The sequence below is a fragment of the Mesocricetus auratus genome, unplaced genomic scaffold, assembly GCF_017639785.1.
Source record: "Mesocricetus auratus isolate SY011 unplaced genomic scaffold, BCM_Maur_2.0 Super-Scaffold_100676, whole genome shotgun sequence".
Classification (NCBI taxonomy): Eukaryota; Metazoa; Chordata; class Mammalia; order Rodentia; family Cricetidae; genus Mesocricetus; species Mesocricetus auratus.
In genome coordinates this window covers 175,722,599-175,742,795 of record NW_024429266.1, presented here as the reverse complement: position 1 = coordinate 175,742,795, position 20,197 = coordinate 175,722,599, and the positions used below count along the sequence as shown (strand labels likewise).

Below are 20,197 nucleotides of genomic sequence, written 5' to 3'. Positions count from 1 at the left end.
CTACCATGGGAGATGATCACATACTGAAGAGGATATAAAGGCCCTGGTGCTGAGAATAATCAAGAGTGTGACTATTGTAGGGCTCCAATTAGACACATACACCCTTCTTCTCCAGAGAGATGTGCTATACTGTCACTGTAATTTACAGAAATCACTCTATAGTAAGTTGGAAGCATGACACATATTCCTAAGGTCTGAAGGGTAATTGAGGTACAGGGGTAGAGGGACACTCCCAAACCTGGTGGTCCTTCTGCCCCAAGTGATCTGTAGTGGGTCACTGCATTTAGAGCTGCTGAATGAGAGGTGCTTTGCAAGTCCCCCAAGAAAGCATCTATTTGCTTGAACTACACAGAGCAAGTGTCCACCTGCTCAGCTGTTTCGCTAGAGCAAGAGAAATGAAGACACTGGATAATATTTTAACGACTTTAAATCCCTCTCACGAGTGCATGTATGCTTATGCTCCACCCCATATGCACATGTGTATATGGAGGTCAGAGGTTGACACTAGGTGTCTTCCTAACTTGCTACCTTACTTTTTGAGAAAGGAAGGGTTTTTCACTGAAAGTGGAGCCAGCTGATTCAGCAAGTATGGCTGACTAGCAAGCTACAGGGATCTCCCTGCCTCTGCATCTCCAGGGCTGGTTTTACACCCATATGCCATAGCAGAAGGCCTTTACATGGGTGCTGAACTCAGGTTTCATGCTTACATAGCAATCACTTCACTGACTAAACAACCTCCCCAGCCTGTTCTTACAACTTTTCTTTGTAATCATTTATCTCTCTTATGACTTGGTATATGATGGTATCTGGTTAAGTGGAAACTTATTTACTTAGCCATTTGAAGTTTACTGTCTACTTTTGTGGGAAGCTTTGCAAACCATTGTGTCCAGGTGCTTACTGTATGACAGATGTAAGAACTATAGCACCAGCCTTCAGCTTATCACAAGCCGTAGGCCTTTCCCAAGCACCTTTCAAAGCCAAACAGGGCGTCTGGGAAGACAACTCAGTGGGTAAAATGCTTTATAGTTAGTTAAAATTGTATCTTAAGAAGGGCATTGGCCGGGCATTGGTGGCGCACGCCTTTAGTCCCAGCACTCAGGAGGCAGAGGCAGGCGGATCTCTGTGAGTTCGAGGCCAGCCTGGTCTACAAAGTGAGTTCCAGGAGAGCCTCCAAAACAATACAGAGAAACCCTGTCTCGAAAAACCAAAAAAAAAAAAAAAAAAAGGGCATTGGATATAAATAACAATATATGAATATTCTTAATTATAAATATTTATAGGCAGCATGGAAATAGTTCTTTAGAAGCTACCTTTTTGGCAATTGAGAGCCTTCTTCTTCTGAATTACTCAAAAGGCAACAGAATTTCATAGAGAAGTGCATTATGATGATGAAGATGATGATGATTGCAGTGCTGGGTATTGAACCCAGGTCTGCACATGTTCAATGTGGGCTCTGTCACTGAGCTACATTCATGGCCTTATCAATTAGCAGTTCTGTGACTAGAAGTAGGTAACTTGTTTTCTCTGAAGTTCCATTTTTCTCCATCTAAAAACTGGGTATACGCTATATAGAGCTCCAGCAAAGACAGATCAAAGTCTAGGAATAAAACACATGTTCTAGATCTCTGGGATATTCAACAAGTGGGGGATACTGCTGCTGTTTTACTTATTATAAGCATATGTCAACTTATTCTAGGCAATGTGCTTTGACTCTGTTTTAAGTCCAATACATTAAAAAGAGTACCCACCAGCCATGGTCCATGATGAAGCAATGGGGCATCAAGCTGTTGACTTGACAGAACAAGGTCAAATTGACAAACAGTATCATGTCTTCTTTCGTGGGCAAATGCATAACTATGAGAACATAACTACCTTCTACCCACTCAACAACCAGTCACTCTAAGAACAGCCACCCAGAGCTGCTTTGAAGAAGGAACATTGCAGGGTCTGCTGGTAAGAGCAGGGGACACTCTGTAGGTGGTTGGCACAAGCCAGACTCTAGAGGGTAAGTGAGGAGGTTGATGACTCGCTGTCTATTGCTACTACATGTAGGCATAGATAGTTGCAGTTTCTCTGTCACTCAGATGGCAGTGGCAATTTGCCTTGAAAAATACATTGTAAAATCCAGTGAATTTCTTCCCTCATATCTTAAAAGTTTAGGACAAATCAAAATGGATTCCAAGCTGTTCTGACTTAACAAGAGCTTTTTCCTTTTGGAGAGTTCCAGCTGGACCCTCCTAGGCTTTTCTTTACCACACAGCACACACTCAAGGGGCAAAGTGTCCAGAGGAGTGTCCTGGAGTTTGCCAGGTACCCCGAGCTTCACACTTGGCATTGCCACAGAGCAGGGCTTGGAAGCTTGCTAGCAAGGCTGGCATGGGTCTATGGCGCCAGTTGCAAACATCTCAACACCACCTAACCCAGCAGTAAGACGAGAGGGTGCAATGGAAGTTATTATTTGCTGGGATTACAAGGAAGTGCTCCCCTGGATTCCAGGTTCAGACCTTAAGGAAGGAACGTGTGGGTGGGAGTGTGGGCTGCAGCTGCTAGCTGCAGAGAGTAAGGAAGCAGAGGGGACAGGGCTACCACTGTGACAAGAAGTGTGGTTTTTAATCCAGTCCTACTACTAATCAATAGGCATCAGATCTTGTACAAATCTGAGTCCAGGCCCCTAATTTTTCTGCCTATGAAGTGAGAATAAACTCAGGATGCCCTGCTGGGATCCATGGAAGACTATGAACAGGCTCTTAAGAACTAAGTTTTGGCTCTGAAGTACGACTGCTCCTTTTATTCCACTTCTTGCCCCAGCTCAGAGGAAAGAGACAAGAAGACTTTGAGAACTAGGTCATCTCTTTTAGCAGGCTGGCTGCAAGAGCTGAGTACACCAGGAGTTGCTAAACACAGTTCAAATCTAAGAACTAGATCAACAGGGTCAGCACTGTTTAGTGGGCAGCAACACTTACTTCCCCAGCAAATCCCGAGTCTGGTCAAATTGATACTTCTATCTACAATCTTCCTCTTCGGTCCCTCTGAGAACCCCCACACTCAGCTCTGGTCCTCTCTCTTACACAGCCTCAGCTTCCTCATCATTCCCTAGCCTGAACACTTAAGTGCCGTCAGTAGGGCCAAAGCTCCAGCTTAGAAGGGTCAGCTGGTCCTTGCCTAAAGAACAGCTTCTGAAGTGTGGAAGAGATGATGGCTCTTGCTAAGATCGGATAAGGACAGAACTCTGTTTTCTGGACTAAAGTCTCTTGTTTACATGGTGTTTTCCTGGAATTTCAGAATAAGGAAAAACAACCAATAAGCGCAGGCTAACCTGTAAACTGTCTTCCTCTAATAAAGCAGGGTTTGGGATATTGTTCTCACATCTATGGATGTTGAGAACTTACTGGAAGCCAGTCCTCAACCTGGGAATGACTGTTGGGCAGCTTTTACCTGACCTGCACCCAACCAGCCCCCCTGAGTAAAGAGGAGAGAGAATCATATTCCTGTGATCTCTACAAACATGGGCCAGTTTTACTCTTGTCTGTTGCCTGTATTTAGACTTCATCTATAAAAATCAACTTTGGTCAGGGAAGGATTTTCCTTTCTGTGATGTAGGAACACATCAGTGGCTAATCCTCTGCTTTGAGGAAGTCTAGAAAAATTCACAAGAATTAAAAGATCTTAATAATCTGGCAGGCTGCTACTTTAGGGTATCTTGCATTGTTGTGTGGGTCAGATGAGATCTGGATCCTGGCTTTTGTGAAGACAATCTGTGAAAGGGCAAAAGGAACTTCTTTATATAGAGTACTTGTCACTGGTGCCATTCTAACTTTCATAAATTAACATGAGTCAGCAACTACAGCATCAAATTCGAGCACATTACTTAGAATGTGGTTTCTTGACCAACTAATGAATGGTGTATGTATATATGTTTGTGTGTATGCATATATGTATATATGTGCACATGTGTATATGTATGTGTGTGTTTTTATTTCTGTGATGCTTGAAACCTTTGCATGTATCAGACAAGCACTTCTCCACTGAGCTCCTGCCTCCAGCCCATCATGACTGTTTCTTGTTCAGACCTTTCCTATTTACAAAGTAAGACGTTTGAATGCTTTTTTTTCAAATGCTTCCCTTACTGACTATGGATATTAATAACTGCAAAATCTATGGAAAGCAATCTGGAAATGATGAAATAAAAGACTTAAAAATGCTCATAGATATGAATTTCATTTCTGGAAATTTACAATAACAAAATTATCTGATATTTAGATAGAAATTTACATAAAATAATATTCAATAATCAAAATTTAGAACACTTTCCAAAGAAAGACATGTTGGCACAAGCCTATAATCCTAGCACTGTGGATCAGGAGTTCAAGACTAGCTTCAGCAACAAAGTGAGTTCAGGGTAACCTGAGATCCTGTTTCAAAAACTTAAACAATGAAATAAACAAAAATTTAAATAAGGGAATGCATTTTTCATTACCTTTCTATGTTTTCACTATCATTCAAAGATAAATAATAATGTAAATGTATAGAGAAATGCTTTGGTTTATAAGAGACCCTTTAAAAGTATTTTATAGTCACTAATGGTGCTTCTAGGACTGGGAGTATAATTCAGTGGTAGACATGCCTGAGGCCATGAGTTTAATCCCTAGGACCAAAACTTTAAAACTCAACCACTCAACTCCAAAAACATGTTGATTCAGTGTCTGAGAATGTGCCATGCCTGGGTAGTAGATACTTACTTGTCAGTGGTTGCTGTGTGCCTGGCTCTTGATTCCAGCCCCACCGACAAAGACAACACAAAATTACTGATTCTGACTAACCCTTGCCATACTGCTTATCTCTCTGCTCTTTAGTCATGTGAAGCAGCTTTGCTTTCACAGAATAGAAGCTGGGAGCATGGACTCTGCAAGCAGACTAGCAATTCTAGTCCATCTTTCTTTAGACAGGTTCATTTACTATGTTGCCTGGTTGGCTTGGAACTCTCTAGACTAGGCTAGCCTTGAACTCATAGAGATCTGTCTGCCTCTGCCTCTTTCTCTGGAGTGCTGGGATTAAAGGCGTGTACCATTATGCCTGGCTCCCCAAGTGCATCTTACACTGGTCACATCACTGTGGGCAAAGGCACACATCTTCCAGTGCTTCTGCTTCCTCACTTAAGAAAGTGGCACTTACCTCACTGAGCTGCTGTGGTGTATAGGAAGTACTCAGAACACTGTCTGGCCTTAGAGGTATCTCCTTGGTGTTGGCTCTTACTGCTCTTGATAATCACCATGCATCTTACTAGAAAGCATCTGCTCTCAATCACACAAGACTAATCATTGGATCATGCTCTTTATATGAAACAATAACACACCTTTATACCTACAGATTCACCTTCCCTACAGGTGAGTTTTCACAAGTAGGTTGCTGCACAGTTCACACAGAAAGTGCACTTAAAGTCACTTCCAATATAAGAGCTCACTGTTTAAAAAACAAAGTTTTGTTTGTTTTAAGACTATGTAGCCCAAGCTGGCCATCAACTCAAGATCCTCTTGCCTCAGCTTCCTCAGTGCTGGGATTCTAAGTGTGCACCATTACATCTGACTCAGCAATTTTTATAGATAGAGATGAAAGCAGAAAGTTCTGCATACTTGTAAACAAGAGAGATACCATTGGAAATAAAATGTGGCTTTTGGATCTGAATAGTTAGATCATGTTTCTATCTGCAAGGCCAAAATTTTGACAAATAACCAAGTAGTTCAATTTCTTTCTCTGTGGCATGCTCTTGGTTCACACTGCATTGGTAATCACACCCGAGTGCCTTACAAAAGCACAAAAGGGAAGTCACAAGAAGAAGCCACATGAGTGGGAAGGTGGAGTTTAGTATATGTACATGCCCTGAGTCCTGATGTAAGATCACACAGAGTTGCCTGCTCTATACCATAGGAGCATCATCAAAGTTGAGTTACATGTGTCATTACTAAAATGAACTGAAGACTGATTGGCCTTTTGGGAAGGAAGGGAGAAAGACAAAGAAAAAGAACATGAAAAAAGAGAAGAAGATATTTGTCTTTCATGATTGGATTTGGCAGAAAAAAGTAGTGTGATGAATAAAAGCCAAGGAGCCTGGATCCCCACAGCCTTCACTCTGAGAAAGCTAATAGTATTCAGCTTGGGGAGTGACATGTTCATGGCACTGTGCCATTGGCATGCTCTGCACAAGCACAGTCAGTAAAAAAGGAACACAGAACACTGAGGAAATGCAATCCCACCATCGTCCCACCTCCTTCTAAATCAAAATCAAAATCAAAAGATGGATCTTACCTCCACTGAGAATAATGACAGCTATAAATATGGCCAAGTCACTGTCATCTAATTCCAGTGCATTGAACTTCACAGCAAACTCAAACTTGGGCTCCATAAAGTCACCAAAGGGCTTCCGCAGGCTTTTGAGGAACTCCCTGGTCATGAATCCTTGGCCCTCTGATATGAGAACTCCATCTTTATTCATCAGGGAGGCCAGCATCATATAGATGATTTCATGGACACCATACTTGAGAAGAGTCACTTGGTCGTTCAAGTCAAGGTTAATGAAACCAGGGATATTTTTAGCATATTCTGTGATCTCTTGAACAGCTTCCACAGATCGAAACTGGCACCCTTGGAAAATGCGGATGGCCACCTCTTTGTTCTGCTCCTGCAAGGGGGTGATGTGTTTGAACTTGATTTTATCTTCTCCCATCATTAAGGAATTCATGTCGTAGATGACAAACGGCTGCAAATTAAAAAGGGGGAAGTGGTTGAGTTAGTTGGTGATTCCTTGTTCTGTGAGAACACCACCCTAGTTCCAAAGACTATGTGTGCATTGCTTTGCTGAGTAAAACTGTAACGGCTGAAGGGGCTTATTCAGGAGGAAGGGTTTTCCTATTCATCATTATGATCTGCTCTGGCCAAACATTCTATAAATTCTGCTCCTCTTTTCCTTCATATTATACCACCACTACATTACCCTGGGACTGACTAATAGTTTTGACTTGTTAGATTTTTAAAATGACAAAAAGTCACTTATTTTTCTTGAATTTCAAGAGAATATATATTTAGTCTAAAAAATAGTTAAAGCAACTTATGATTAAAAAAACCCACTTGAACATAAACTAATCTTGCAGCTTTAGATTAAATTTACTCAGACCACAAAGGAAACACAGTGTACATATAAAATATATTTCACTATAAAAATTCACTCAAAGCAGATTAAAAATATTGAGCCAAGAAAATGTCTATTTCTTTCCTTTTCTTTCTTTCCTTCGTTCTTTTTTAAATGCTCTGGAAGCCATCTGTTTCAGAAAAAGCAGCTGTGGGTAAAACACTGCAAAAATAGTAAAATAAAAATGCTTTTTAGTTTTTTATTATCTGTAGTTTTGAAAATTTAACCACAGAGCCCCATGTATGCTAAGCAAATGCTCTATCACTGAGCTGCAGACCCAGCCCTGAACTTAAATTTTAGTATATCTGTTATTAAGGATCAACTAATAAATAAAATGAATACATCAATTACTCAGGTTTGCAACAGGCTGCTTTCAGAAGCAACTCCTGTTTGTCATGGCACTCTAAGAAGGGACCCTAGAAAGAACTAACCTCAATATTATTATATATTTGTGTTCTGGAATAAAAACTGTGGCTATTGGGTCCTGGTTTTGGTTCTATGGTTAATCCTGCCTCCCCAAGATTTATTTTTATCTTGTTTGTCTGGGTGTTGACCTGTATGCATATAAGTGTACCATACATGTGTCTAGCTTGTATATGTCAGAACACTATATCAGATTCCCTGGAACTAGAGTTACAGATGGTTGTGAGCTTTGTCAGCTGCTGTGTGAAGGCTAGTTAATTATATTTACACTTCCACAGTCTCAAGGTTTTTTCTTTTTCTTTTTTCTTCTCCTTCCTTCCTTCCTTCCTTCCTTCCTTCCTTCCTTCCTTCCTTCCTTCCTTCCTTTTTTGATACAGGGTTTCTCTGTGTATCCCTGGCTATCTAGGCTGTGACCTCAAATGATATTAAAAGCGTGCGACACCACTGCAGGGGAGTTGACAAAATTGAAGGTTTCTATTTCTTTTCTAGAGGAGATTCTAGTTACATTTCTAGTGTTTATGGTGGCAGGGTGTGTGTGTGTGTGTGTGTGTGTGTGTGTGTGTGTGTGTGTGTGTGTGTGTGATATGTGGTGACACATGATCACAAACTCTCTGAAGTATTAAAAGTAATTTCTTTTGAGCAGAGGTTCTGAAAGCTTTCCAAAATGGCAGGGTTGGAGGGTGCATAGGTGACAACAGTAGCCAGCTTCAAGATGTACTGGCCAGAGATTTCATTATGAACTCTTGCAGATAAGAAAGAATCTTTGGTTTCCATCAAGCTCATTCTGTTCCACACTGAGGACTCCTAGATTCTGAGTAGATTTCCAAATACACACATTGTACAAACTCTTCAGAGTTGTTGTTTTAGATGTACTGCTGCCCTCAATAATGCTCACCACACCCCAGAGAGGAGAGACTCTGGACTCAGAGGCAGTGTGTTTGCTGCCTTTCATTCTTCAAAACAATCAGCGGCAAAACATGCTCACTGTTTCTCAGATACCCTGTTTCTGCTTACCTCGAGTCTTCACAATTGGCACCATTAGCAAGAAGAGGATAAAGGAAGGCACAGTCAGTTATATCAATTAGAATGTACTGTGTTATCCCTCAATTCTGGTCAGATTTTAGCAATGAGAAAAATTTGAATGGATGAAGATGATTTTGCAGAACTTAGAAGAAATGTTTTCCTTCTCTCTGCCTCCTCCTCCTCTATTGGTGCTCTAGGCGCTTTATAGTGTATTATAATTTATATTAAGAAAATGAGAATGACTTAAACCGTTTTAGGCAACCTCTCATATACCTAGACTGGCTTTAAACTTGATATGTACCAGATGATGATCTTGCACTTTTGATCCTCCCAAGTGTTGGAATTAGACAGGCACTACCACACTTGGCTGATGCTTTACTGGGGCTTAAATATAGGGCTCCAAGAATGTCACATCCCTCGTTAAAGCCCCTTGTGAGAAAACGAATGTGGGCAACAAAGAAAGAACTTCAACCAAACATGGTAGACTATAGCTAACACGAACACAACATCATCACCTCAGCTGGGCACACGGTTCCCACTATAGTACTTTCCTAGAATGTTCAAGGCTCCGAGTTCCATCCCCAGGATGGAAAACATAAGCACAGAATCAAGACAGTTAACTATCTCCTTACACCCGGGAAGACTGTACCCGGAGTTGCCCCTTCAGCTTTTGGGTGAGCTCCTGCTCAGTCATGTGGGTTCTTGGCAGAGATAAGTATCAGATTCTTTCTCCTCCAAGTAAGCGGTTTGTCTGGAACTCTGCCCTGGTCCATCACCCTTGTGATCCTCCTTGACTTCCCCTGCCCCTCATATAAAGCCCCAGGTTCCTGTTTTTGAAACTCTGGGATAGCTGAACATAGGGCACTAAATCCTGCTAATTTTCTCTCCCGATTTAACAACAATGTGACTTTAACCCCTTGGCAATCAGTGTTGGTCAGGATATCCTGGCAGTAAATACTCAAGGACAGAGAAAAGAGGCAGCACCCCCACCATCATACCAAACCAGTACAGTTATGCTTTAAAAAATCACTTCAGCATTTCTGACATTTCTGAAAAAGTAGGGGACTGGCAGAGAGCACTGAGTACTGACACACAAATGAACACCAGTGGAGGTTTTGTTGTTATTTTTCCTAGTTACATTTTATTATGCCTTTTTTGACTGCATAAATTCTGCTTCTGTATGGATCTGTCAAACTGTAAGAGTGACCCCAAGCCACCAGCTCACTAGTTCTCATACCACAAACCATCCATTAAGGCATCACTTTCACACTTTACTGAGACTTCCTCATCCTCAAACCTACTAAGAAAGCAGTGGCTTGCCTGCTTATTGAGAACTGAGTTATTAACACACTACATCATCAACAGCCTGTACGACTTTGATCACATTTTTGTATTTTATACAAAGCTAAGGGGGCCCTTGTGCTTTGGATTAGCTTGTATAGTGTCTTCTAATAACACATCATCTACAGGAGGAGTCACATTGTCTTCAAAATTTGACTCAGTGATTTTTTATTTCTAGTTTATAGTGTGTTTACATTCAGAAAACCACAAGAACCAGGTTTGGGAAATGTAGGCTTCATTTCATGGACCTTTCCAGATATTTTGATTTTTCAAAGAACACTCCATTATTAGAGCCTGTCTTTTAGATTTTGTCTGTCTCCTTGTTTCTTGGCTTTCATATTAGGAACAAACCCTGTCCTTTATGAGCTACAGTCAATGAATGATAACCCCAAGTACATTGATTTCCTCACCCTCCTTACTGTTCTTGCTTCTATGTCTCTGCTTTGTTGAAAACCATGAGGTCACAGAACTCAAAAGATCTTCTGAAGGCCACATGATTACTCTCTAAGTGTGAAGAGACTTTCAGCCGGGATGCTTTGCAAAGTCCAAGAGTTCTTTATAGCAATCCCTGACCTAGAACTGGTACATCCTCCTGATTGCTTCTTCTGTAATGCTTTGTCCCAGGCTTCTCCATGTATTCTAACCCTTTTCAAGAAAATCACTTTTCTGGAAAGAACTAGGGCTTTTAAGCTCAATCTCTTCTGTGCTGAGGTCCCAGGTAGTGACTTTTGAATGGCATTTCTTATAGTCAACGACAGAAGTTAGAAAGTCTGTCAGATGTAATTCTGTGTCCCCATGTGGTTTAGTGATTTAAGACAAATAAATGAAAACTTAATAAGAATTATTCACACTCAAACGAACCAGCACATAACCACAACTCTTAAATAAATTATTCAATAGCAGCCAAGAGTACTGGCGACCACAGTCCAACAACTAACTAACTAAATAAATAAAATAAAAATAAGTAAAGAAGCCCAAGTGCTTTCCTCCTCAACCCTGCTGAATATTATTGCTATTGTTTGGTACTGGGAATGGCACCCTGAGCCCTATATATGTAGGCAGTGTTCTATCACTGAGTTGTGTACCCAAACCTAGAATAAGGCTCTTTTTGTTTCTTTTCCAAAACAAAACAAACACCTCACTATTAGTTTAGTTCTGTCATATTGCTAGCTATTACTAATTACTCTGGTCATAAAATAAATTATTTTAATACTATTGATAGATGGATCAACAATGCCAGGAACCTAAGTTCATTAGCCTTGGAGAGTACTCAGCACTGCTTTCTGCTTTATTCTTACAGGGTTCCTAAGTCTTTCTCTAAGGGCTCCCTCAATATTATCTCATCAGGGGAGGATATTCCAGTTCATTCAGGCTCTCCAAAGGTGACGGGAAAGACTATGCTTTGTTTGTCTGTAAGAGTAGGATTTAAGAAGACATTTTCCCCAAAGTCAGTAAGATGTGATGGCCTTTGTATATTTTAGAAAGCTTAAATGTAAATGGGCACAGAAATGTTTCCACAGCAGTTTACAATTCTGCATGGACTTTATGACTCAGTGGTTTTGTATTTCATATATTATTCAGAATGGTCACTTTCCAAATGGCACCAGTTTTCTCCTGTTGTTACAAGAACAGTGACTTTGCATGTGCCTGTCATAAACAACATGATGCCTTGGAACCCAAAGTCCAACACAGTACAAATAAAAAGTTTTACTTCCTATTTGTAGATAGAATACAAGCCAGGGCTTCACCAGGCATCACTCTCAGATATGTATTGAAGAGTTGGCAGGCATACCTAAGGTTTTTCTATTTATTGTTTTACGACCAGCCATGACACTGAGAATGGTTTTTGAAAACCACTCAGTTTATTTTCATCAACAAACATGGGATCATGTGACCGTTGCACTGCACCAACATGAGAGTCAAACATCCTGAATTTCCAAAGTCCATTCAGTTATCAAACTGCCTTCCAGCACAGTGTGGGCTTCAGAAATCTGTAGAATTTCTTCAGCAAGGGAGGGGCTATGGCTGAAACAAACCACTGGAAGAAAAGCAGGTGGTGGGGAGAATGGGTTCGAGGGTGGCAAAAAGGTATACTGCTCCTAAGATTTCTTTAGTGGTTCTGTAGCACACATTCCCTTGAGCCTAGCATACCCAGCCCATATTCTTGGAGGCAAGATGATGAAAATTATTGGTATTTTATCCCAAAGATATGATGTTAAAGTTGATAGGAGGAGAGCAGGAACACTTAATTTATCTGTTTTGAAGGGTGTGAGTGGCCCAAGGAGATAAGATATAAAAGAAGGAAGTATAGCTGAGAAGGGGGAGTGGCCCCTGCTGGCCTGGAGGCAAAGGCTGAGAGGGCAGCAGCTGGTGGGTTCCTAACAGGCCATGGTTAAATTGAGCAGTGAGATAAACGTTAAGAATGGCCCCTTCAGTCCGATCATTTCCTTTAGCAAGGGTTCTGGGTAATTGGTCATCCTCTACACTGAGCAGCCTCCCCCGGGCTTGGCGTAACTGATGCGATGACATCAGCGGCAAGCTGTGTGTATAATGAGACCTAAGTTGCTCTCCTCATGGCCTCAGCCACTTTCTCACATCCCCCACCATCTCGAGAGGCCGCACTTCAGCAAAACTTTCCCTATCAATGCAAATCTTAGCTTTCACAGTCCTGGCCAAGAGATAACATAACACTCCTGAGATAGATGCTATCAAATGAATAATAGGACCATGCTGATAAAGAACAAATCTCACTGCAAATCACATTTTGGGTTTCTGTTCCATATTCTCTACTGAACTATTTCCATGGGTGCTTGGTTTGATTTAACCAGAAAAGAAGAAAACAGTGCCAAACAATTTGATTTTAGTTCTGTATAATCAGTGAATGGGTTGTTTATATTTGGCTGGGCCTCTTTTTCTTTTTCTAGACCCTAACTGGAGGCAATTCTGTCACTACCCAATCACTAATGATGTCTAGTTTGATGAACAAATATTGGGCTAGTGAAAAGCCCTCTGTTGAAAGTCCATAATTTCAAAGGGCATAGCAACAGTCTTTAACTCAATTAAACAAATAGTCTGAGTAACTATTATGGGCAAATCACAAGCCTACTTACTATAGGGAAAAATGACAACCCTTGGCCTCTGAATTGAGAGGTCTATAATCAAGCTTTTGTACCCCCTTCCTTAAATAGCTTAATAGCTATTTGTTTCACAAAGGGCCTCCAATTATCTTATTTTTAACTCAAAGATTTAGAGCCAAAAAGTCAGTTGGGATGAGGTTTCCAAGTGATTTCTAGTGGTTTGAGCTCCTTGTCCTTCAGAACAAAGATAGGACTACATTGGCTACTCATTCTATAAATTTAAATTCTTGCCTATTAGGGTGGGCTGGCTTGCACTCTCTCTCTCCTCTCCCCCCTCTCCCACCTAGCTTCTAAGTAGTACTAAATTGATAGGATTTCCACCATGGATTTCAGGTGTGCACTGGAGGTAAAGCGATAAGAGCCCAGAGCCTGCAAAATGAATGGCTCTAGGTAAAACTGAACTGACTACTATGGGACTCCTTGCCTTTCAGCAACCCCCTCCCCAGAGCCTAGTTCTGAGATCCCAGACTCCAGCCCTCTTTCCTGCACCTGCTCTTGGCAAGCTGTTGCAATTTGCCTTCAAGTGTTCACTCTCCTTAGTCATGCAGCTGCAGTCTTCCTTTATTTTCTACCTGGGAATGAAGTAAGCTTATTTTCTGTAGTCAGATTAGCTGTGTAGAGGTCTTTATTCACGTTTAACTTGCTATGGCTGCCTTTTGTACTTAGTGGACAGACTGCACTGTACTATGTGTGGTCCTCGGAACAGCATGCAGAGAATGCTCCCAACTAGAAGTCAGAAAGCTTACATCATAGCCTTCAGATGTCTATGTGCACATGCCTCTCCACTTTAGTTCCTTCTCCTTAAATGAAGATGGTAATAAACAATGGCCCCGTAGCTGGAATGTAAAGAATGTATAAAATACTTGGGAATTCTAGGGCCTGGGCCCTTGAGTATCTGAAACTCAACTGTTCTTACTGGCATGTGGCTCTTTTTCACAGCCATTAGCTGACTATGCTGTAAGTCATTTAATTAAAAAGAAAGAAATACCCTGCTTGTAGAAACTGAGGGACAGAGACTTGACCCAGTCACGTTCCCAGCTGACAGTGGGATGGGAAACAGCATTTAGGTTTCCTTTTAATGGAATTTGGTGTTGGTTTTCAGCTTCATGTCGGAAGCTTTCTGCTTCCTAGAAAAGTGGACCCACAATACTTTTCAACTATTATGCATTTTCTAAACAATGTCTCTCAACAAACCTCCAGACACTTAAGGATCCTTTTGAAGCTTGGGCATGTAGCTGAGCTCTAGCACAGGTGTACCTGCATGCTTGAGGCCTTGGATTTAATCAATATTTAGCACTACCCCTCCAATAATAAAAATAAAATAACAAAATACTCCATTGGAGTAGCTTAGGCAACTTAGATCCTTATAGAAAGTAGGATTCATGTATATAATAAAAGGATAGAGTGCCCAGTTTCCCAGGAATCAAGTTTGGTACTTTAAGAACATAGGTCTCATGATATCCTGGATGGACTTTTGTACCAACTTTCAACTTGGGATGAATGACTCTGGAAACCTTGAAAGGTAAAAGTGGGATCCAACACCTTCTACACCTGCTCAGTCTCCTCCATGGCTGCTGAGACACTGTGTTCTCACAGCTATTTTGATGCTGAGCAAAGAGATGGGTCTAGAAAGAGGGTGGGGGCATGAGAGGACTTCACATTCATTCATGAGTATTGAGATAACCTATGAGTTCTTGTATCACTCTCAAAGAGTTCTGTTTTTTAAAACTACAGCTTGGAGGAGTTGCTCTTTTTTCAGAACAATGTTTACTTATCCTGTTTGAAGACACTTCCTGTGTCTTGGACCTGACATGCTACAAGATTTTAACAGTTCACAGCTGAGTGATAATCTGCATACACATGCGTACTGAGGCAAATCATTTAGTCAAAGAAAGTATCCCCGACTCCAGCCACCCCTTGTAGAGAGTAGAAGAGAACTAACTGATTTGTCTGTTGTCTTTCCTGTCAAGATCGCCCTCGCCTTGGCTTTGGTCAGCGGGAAGGACTTTATGTATGAGTCATACAAATGCTTCGCCAGGGCCCGGAGATCAGCAGACTCCGGGTTCAGCTGGTCGATATCACTGGAGATCTCCGCCAACAGCTTCTCCTTCTCGGCCTGTGGCATCCGCCCAAACCTGATGGCTGCAGAGGAAGAGGAATGACAGGATGAATCATTGGATCATTACTATGGCCCTGCATTGTGCTCTCCCCAGCCTTGGTTCCCACAGTGTATGAGCCCCTCCTCTCTCCACCCCGCACTGGTTCTGCTTTCTATCTACCACTTTGCTTGTGTTTTTATTTCACAACAGTAGCACAGAAAAATGAAAATTGAATTATTTACTTCTTCAGTTTCAAAAGCAACATATGATCCTGTTAGGAAATTGGAAGAATCTGTTTAACAAATAGGAATACATATTCATCCAAACATGGAGTAATTGAGAGCTAATTCCTATCCATCCCTTAAGAACCAAGGCTTTCAAGTACAGCTAGTTACCTCTTCCCAGTACTCCACCCACCCTCAGCACTTCAGTGATTGGAGTGTTCACACTGTACTCTAATTATGACTTTATATGACTCTTGTCCCTCTGTAGAACAATGTCCTGAAAGACAGGGACACTGTCTTATTTATCTTGGTAACTTCTGCACTTCACAAAAGGTCAGGTAGGAGGATCTACATGTTTTATGAATTAAGTAAGGAGCCATGAAGTCCCAGTTGTACAAGCTCTGTTCTTGGGCAGTTTGTGTGATCTGCTTGTCCTTGTTGTGAAGAAAGGATGGTGCTTTATTCCATCTAGTAGACCAGGGAACTTGGACATTGAATGGATGAAGTTGGACTTATCTCTAACTTGGTAGAATTACCCCTTACTGAGGTTCATCAGAAAGGCAACACCTTTATCCTGGGCTTCTCAAGGAGTGGGGAAGTATGAATACAAAAGAAAGATCAAAGAGAGACCATAGAGCCTAAGATGGGAATTAATCTGTGTGAGTTGTCGTCTGGGGACAGAACACTTGCCTGGCATGTGTAAGGCCTACATCCCATTCCCAGAAAATAAAATTAATAACAATATGTTTATAGGTTTTCAACTTGAATAAATTTTCCTGCTTTCCTTCTGATAACATTTGTAAAAATGTCACTTTGAGTAATGTTTTTCTTTGTGGTCATTCTTCATTGTTGTTTTAAAAATATTTATAAAAATAAAATAAATTTAAAATGGGGGTGCTAGGGAGTTAGTTGCCTTAGTGGTGAAGAGCACGTGTTGCTCTTGTAGAGGCCCTGGTTTGATTCCCTACACCCATATGGTGACTCACAACCATCTCTAACTCAAGTTCTAGGGGACCTGATGTCCTTTACATGCCTTCTTGGGCATAGTGTGTGCTGAGCACATGCTCTACTACTGAACTACAGCTCAGCTCTTGTTATTTTTATTGTATTTTATATTATATTCTTGAGACTAGGTCTTGCTGCATAGCACAGTGTGGCCCAGAACTTAAAACTCCCTGAACTAGCATCCTTGATCACTACCATGCACAGCTCAATTTTGTTTTAGAGAAAAGATTGATTTGTACCCCTAAGTCTCATATGTTTATAAATTCATCTCAGTTGGCCCTATACTTTATCACTAATAAAACTAATGCACTAAGTAGAGATGTTTGCCTCTAGTTTACACTAAATCAGAATATGTTTAGATACTCTTGATAAATATAACGTTTGTGCCTGACCCCTTCAAAAAGAAATCTTTAAAATATTGCCCCCCCTTTTCAGTCAAAATTGCAGCCTCCCATTATTCTCTTCCATTTTAGCTGCACTGGAATGCCAGCTTATTGAGGGGCCTTCCTACCTGGTCCCCGATCCACTGGACTCCCCCAGTCTATGACCTTGACTCTACTCTCCTCTTTTTTATAACTCTGGCCATATTAGTCAACAATAATGTTTTCTTTTTTCCTCCAGTCTGCAGTCTTCATGAAGACAGGAGTCTTGTTTATTACACTCAGCACTTAGCACTTATAGAGCATTTTTAAATAAAATGAATAAAACCCATGTTCACCAAGCTCAACAAGGCCCCATTCCTCCATGAGGATTGGTAGCTATGGTTGCTGGTAGAGGCAGAGGCATTTTCTTCAGTAGTGCTGCCACTGGTAAGTTGCCTACGTTCCTGTAAATAACCCCTCACACATGCTTCGGTAAGTGATCCTAAGTAAACTTACTAGGTCACAAAATAAAAGGAGGATGCAGAGGGAGAAGAAGAAGAATAGAAAAAGAAGGACAATGATGATAATAACATGGAAGTAGAAGGGGACTAGATAGTTTGGAAGAGGAAAGGGACAAGAAAAGGTAATGGAGGTGAATATGATTGCATATGTGCTAATGAAACAATTAGACTCATTAATATATGCAAGCAACAATACAACAACCATGTAGAAGATCCTTTTATAGTCCCCTGCAAAGACATTCTTAACCACCACCTCTCTCACACAGAACTAATCATTTGCTTTGTTGTCTTTTGAGCAATGTGGAAGAAAAGGGGGCAGAGCATATGAGAACTACTTGGGAACACTCTAAAATTACATGTCTCCCATGGAACATTCTAATAAGCCACCCCAATATCCAAATAGGATCTATCTATCTATCTATCTATCTATCTATCTATCTATCTATCTATCCATCCATCCATCTATCTATCTATATCTATCACGTGGGGTTTGAAAAAGCTTTTTAAATGGTAGGCTTTCTTGTATGCATATATTAATGTGAAGCTTTTATAACATTTCTAAGAGGTTTATATTAATTCTTCTAGAACAGAAGCTATATGAATACCAAGTTTTATCTTTGCTCCTGGGTGTAACAAAATACATATAGTATACAATAAATATGTGAAGAATTAAATTCCAAAACACCAAGTTTAAAAATAGAATAGCCAGGCGGTGGTGGCGCATGCCTTTAATCCCAGCACTCGGGAGGCAGAGGCAGGCGGATCTCTGTGAGTTCGAGGCCAGGCTGGACCGACAGCCTCGAAAACAATACAGAGAAACCCCGTCTCATAAAAACCAAAAAAAAAATACACAGAATATGAGCCAATATGCACATTGGGAAGTTTACATGAGAGAAAATAAGAATTATGGCATTAAAAGATGAAGAAATTATGGGCTGAGTATATGGATTAGAGTGGTAGAGTGCATTCTTTTTTTTTCCTGAATGATTATTGTTTTTTTTTTTAATTTTCCAGTTTAAATTTAGATAAGAAACAAGGTTGCTTCACAAGTCAGTTCCAGGTCCCTCTCCCTTTCCCTCCCCTCCTCCCGTGCCCTCCCCCCAGGTAGAGTGCATTCTTAACATACACATAAAGCCTTTGGTTTCATCCTCAGCACAGCAAATAATAAATCAAAGTAAAAATAAAAACAAATCACCACAGAAATTGTGAAGTAAAATTTGGAAAAAAATCAGAGCTATTCTGGGAAGAAGAGAGGGGGAGAAGAGGAGGAGAGAGTAGATCATGGGGGAACAGGAAGGTTGAGTGGGGGGTAGAATACGGGGAGAACAGGATGAGAAATACCATAATAGAGGGAGTCATAGGTTTAAAGAGAGAGCTGGCACCAGTGAGACCTCTAGCAATTTACAAGGATGACACCAACTGGCAAGCTAAGCAGTAGCGGACTACCTTACATGCCCATTCCTGATAATGGACTTGACGAGTACCTTAAATGCCATTCTAGAATCTTCATCCAGTGACTGATGGAAGCAGAGGCAAACACCCACAGCTAAACACTGAACTGAACCCATAGAACCCAGTGACAGAGAGAGAGAGGAGCGATGAGAAAATTGGCAAAGAATGGGCTGGCAAAACCAGCAGAGACAGCTGATCTGAACAAGGGTGAGCTCTTGGACCCCAGACTGACAGCTGGGAGGCCAGCATGGGACTGATCCAAACTCCCTGAGTGTGAGAGTCAGTGAGGAGGCCTGGGCAACCTATGGGGCCCTGGGCAGTAGATCTGTATTTATCCCTGGCATACAAATGGGCTTTGTGTGTCTATAACACAAACAGGGATGCTCTCTCAGCCTGGACTCTTAGGGGAGTGCCTGGACCCTGCCCTGAGTGAAATGACAGACTCTGGATATCCCCTATGTGGAAGGAAGTGGGGATAGGGTGGGAGGCTGGGGGAGATGGAAGGGGTGTAGGAGGAGGGGAGGGAGAGGGAACTGGGACTGACATGTGAAGCAAGCTATTTAAAACTAAAGTAATAAAAATATTTACATGATAAAAAATCAGAGCTATTATATAGTGAGACAGAAGTTGCTAGAATCATCTACTGTTTCACAGACTACCCCATTCTGTCTTTTTACTTGATAAAAATTATTAAGTGACTCTCATATATTAGACACTGTCCTAAGTTCTGGTTAATTAAAAAACATTTATTTAGTGTGCAGCTATGTATGCATGTTGCATGTATAGGAGGCCAGAAGACAATTTGTGGGAGTTGGCTCTCTTCTTCACTATGTGAGTCCTGGGGATGGACTCAGGTTAGTGGCCAGCTCCTTTATCTGCTGAGCTATCTCACTGGCTCTCTGGTTAAATTTTTACAAAAAGATTTATTTTTAATGTTTAAAAGTATTTTGCTTGCACATATATCTTTGCACCATGTGTGTGAAATCCTATGAGGCCAGAGGACGGCATAGAATCCCTTGGAACTAAAGTTATTGACCCTTGTGAGTCACCATGTGGGTGCTGGGAGTCAAACCTGTGTCCTCTGCAAGAGCAGCAAGTGCTCTTAACCACTGAGCCATCTCTCCAGCTGCTCCTATGATTACAATTTTATAGACAAGGAACTATAAACATTCCTGGACATTAACATGCCTAAAGATGTATTTTATCACTTCAGTTAGGAGACATTAAGGTAGTGCCCTGCTAGAATCTGAACAAATGCATATTTTCATAAGTTGAAGTTTTCAAAAAAGGCTAAATCTCATGAAGAAATTGTCTATATTGCCAAATAACACTGTTATAAGGCATAACTTGATCCACAAGTGGACTTATCATTTTTACACATCAGGGGCTTGACAAAGGAAGAGACTAGGTCCTGTTTGGTGGTACTA

At 41.1% G+C, this 20,197-nt stretch overlaps 1 protein-coding gene across 8 annotated transcripts in view; it reads right to left on the bottom strand.

The window, feature by feature from the left end:
• Pparg (peroxisome proliferator activated receptor gamma) overlaps positions 1 to 20,197 on the bottom strand; it is a 136,297-nt gene that overhangs the window by 9,997 nt on the left and 106,103 nt on the right. For 7 of the 8 annotated variants that reach the window (XM_040737951.1, XM_040737952.1, XM_040737948.1 and 4 more), the window contains 2 exons: positions 15,050 to 15,249; positions 6,304 to 6,754 (listed from right to left, as the gene is read on the bottom strand). In XM_040737951.1, coding sequence (XP_040593885.1) covers positions 6,304 to 6,754; positions 15,050 to 15,249 — 651 coding nt within the window. The remainder of the gene's footprint in view (positions 1 to 6,303; positions 6,755 to 15,049; positions 15,250 to 20,197) is intronic. The other variant, XM_040737953.1, reaches the window with a different exon arrangement.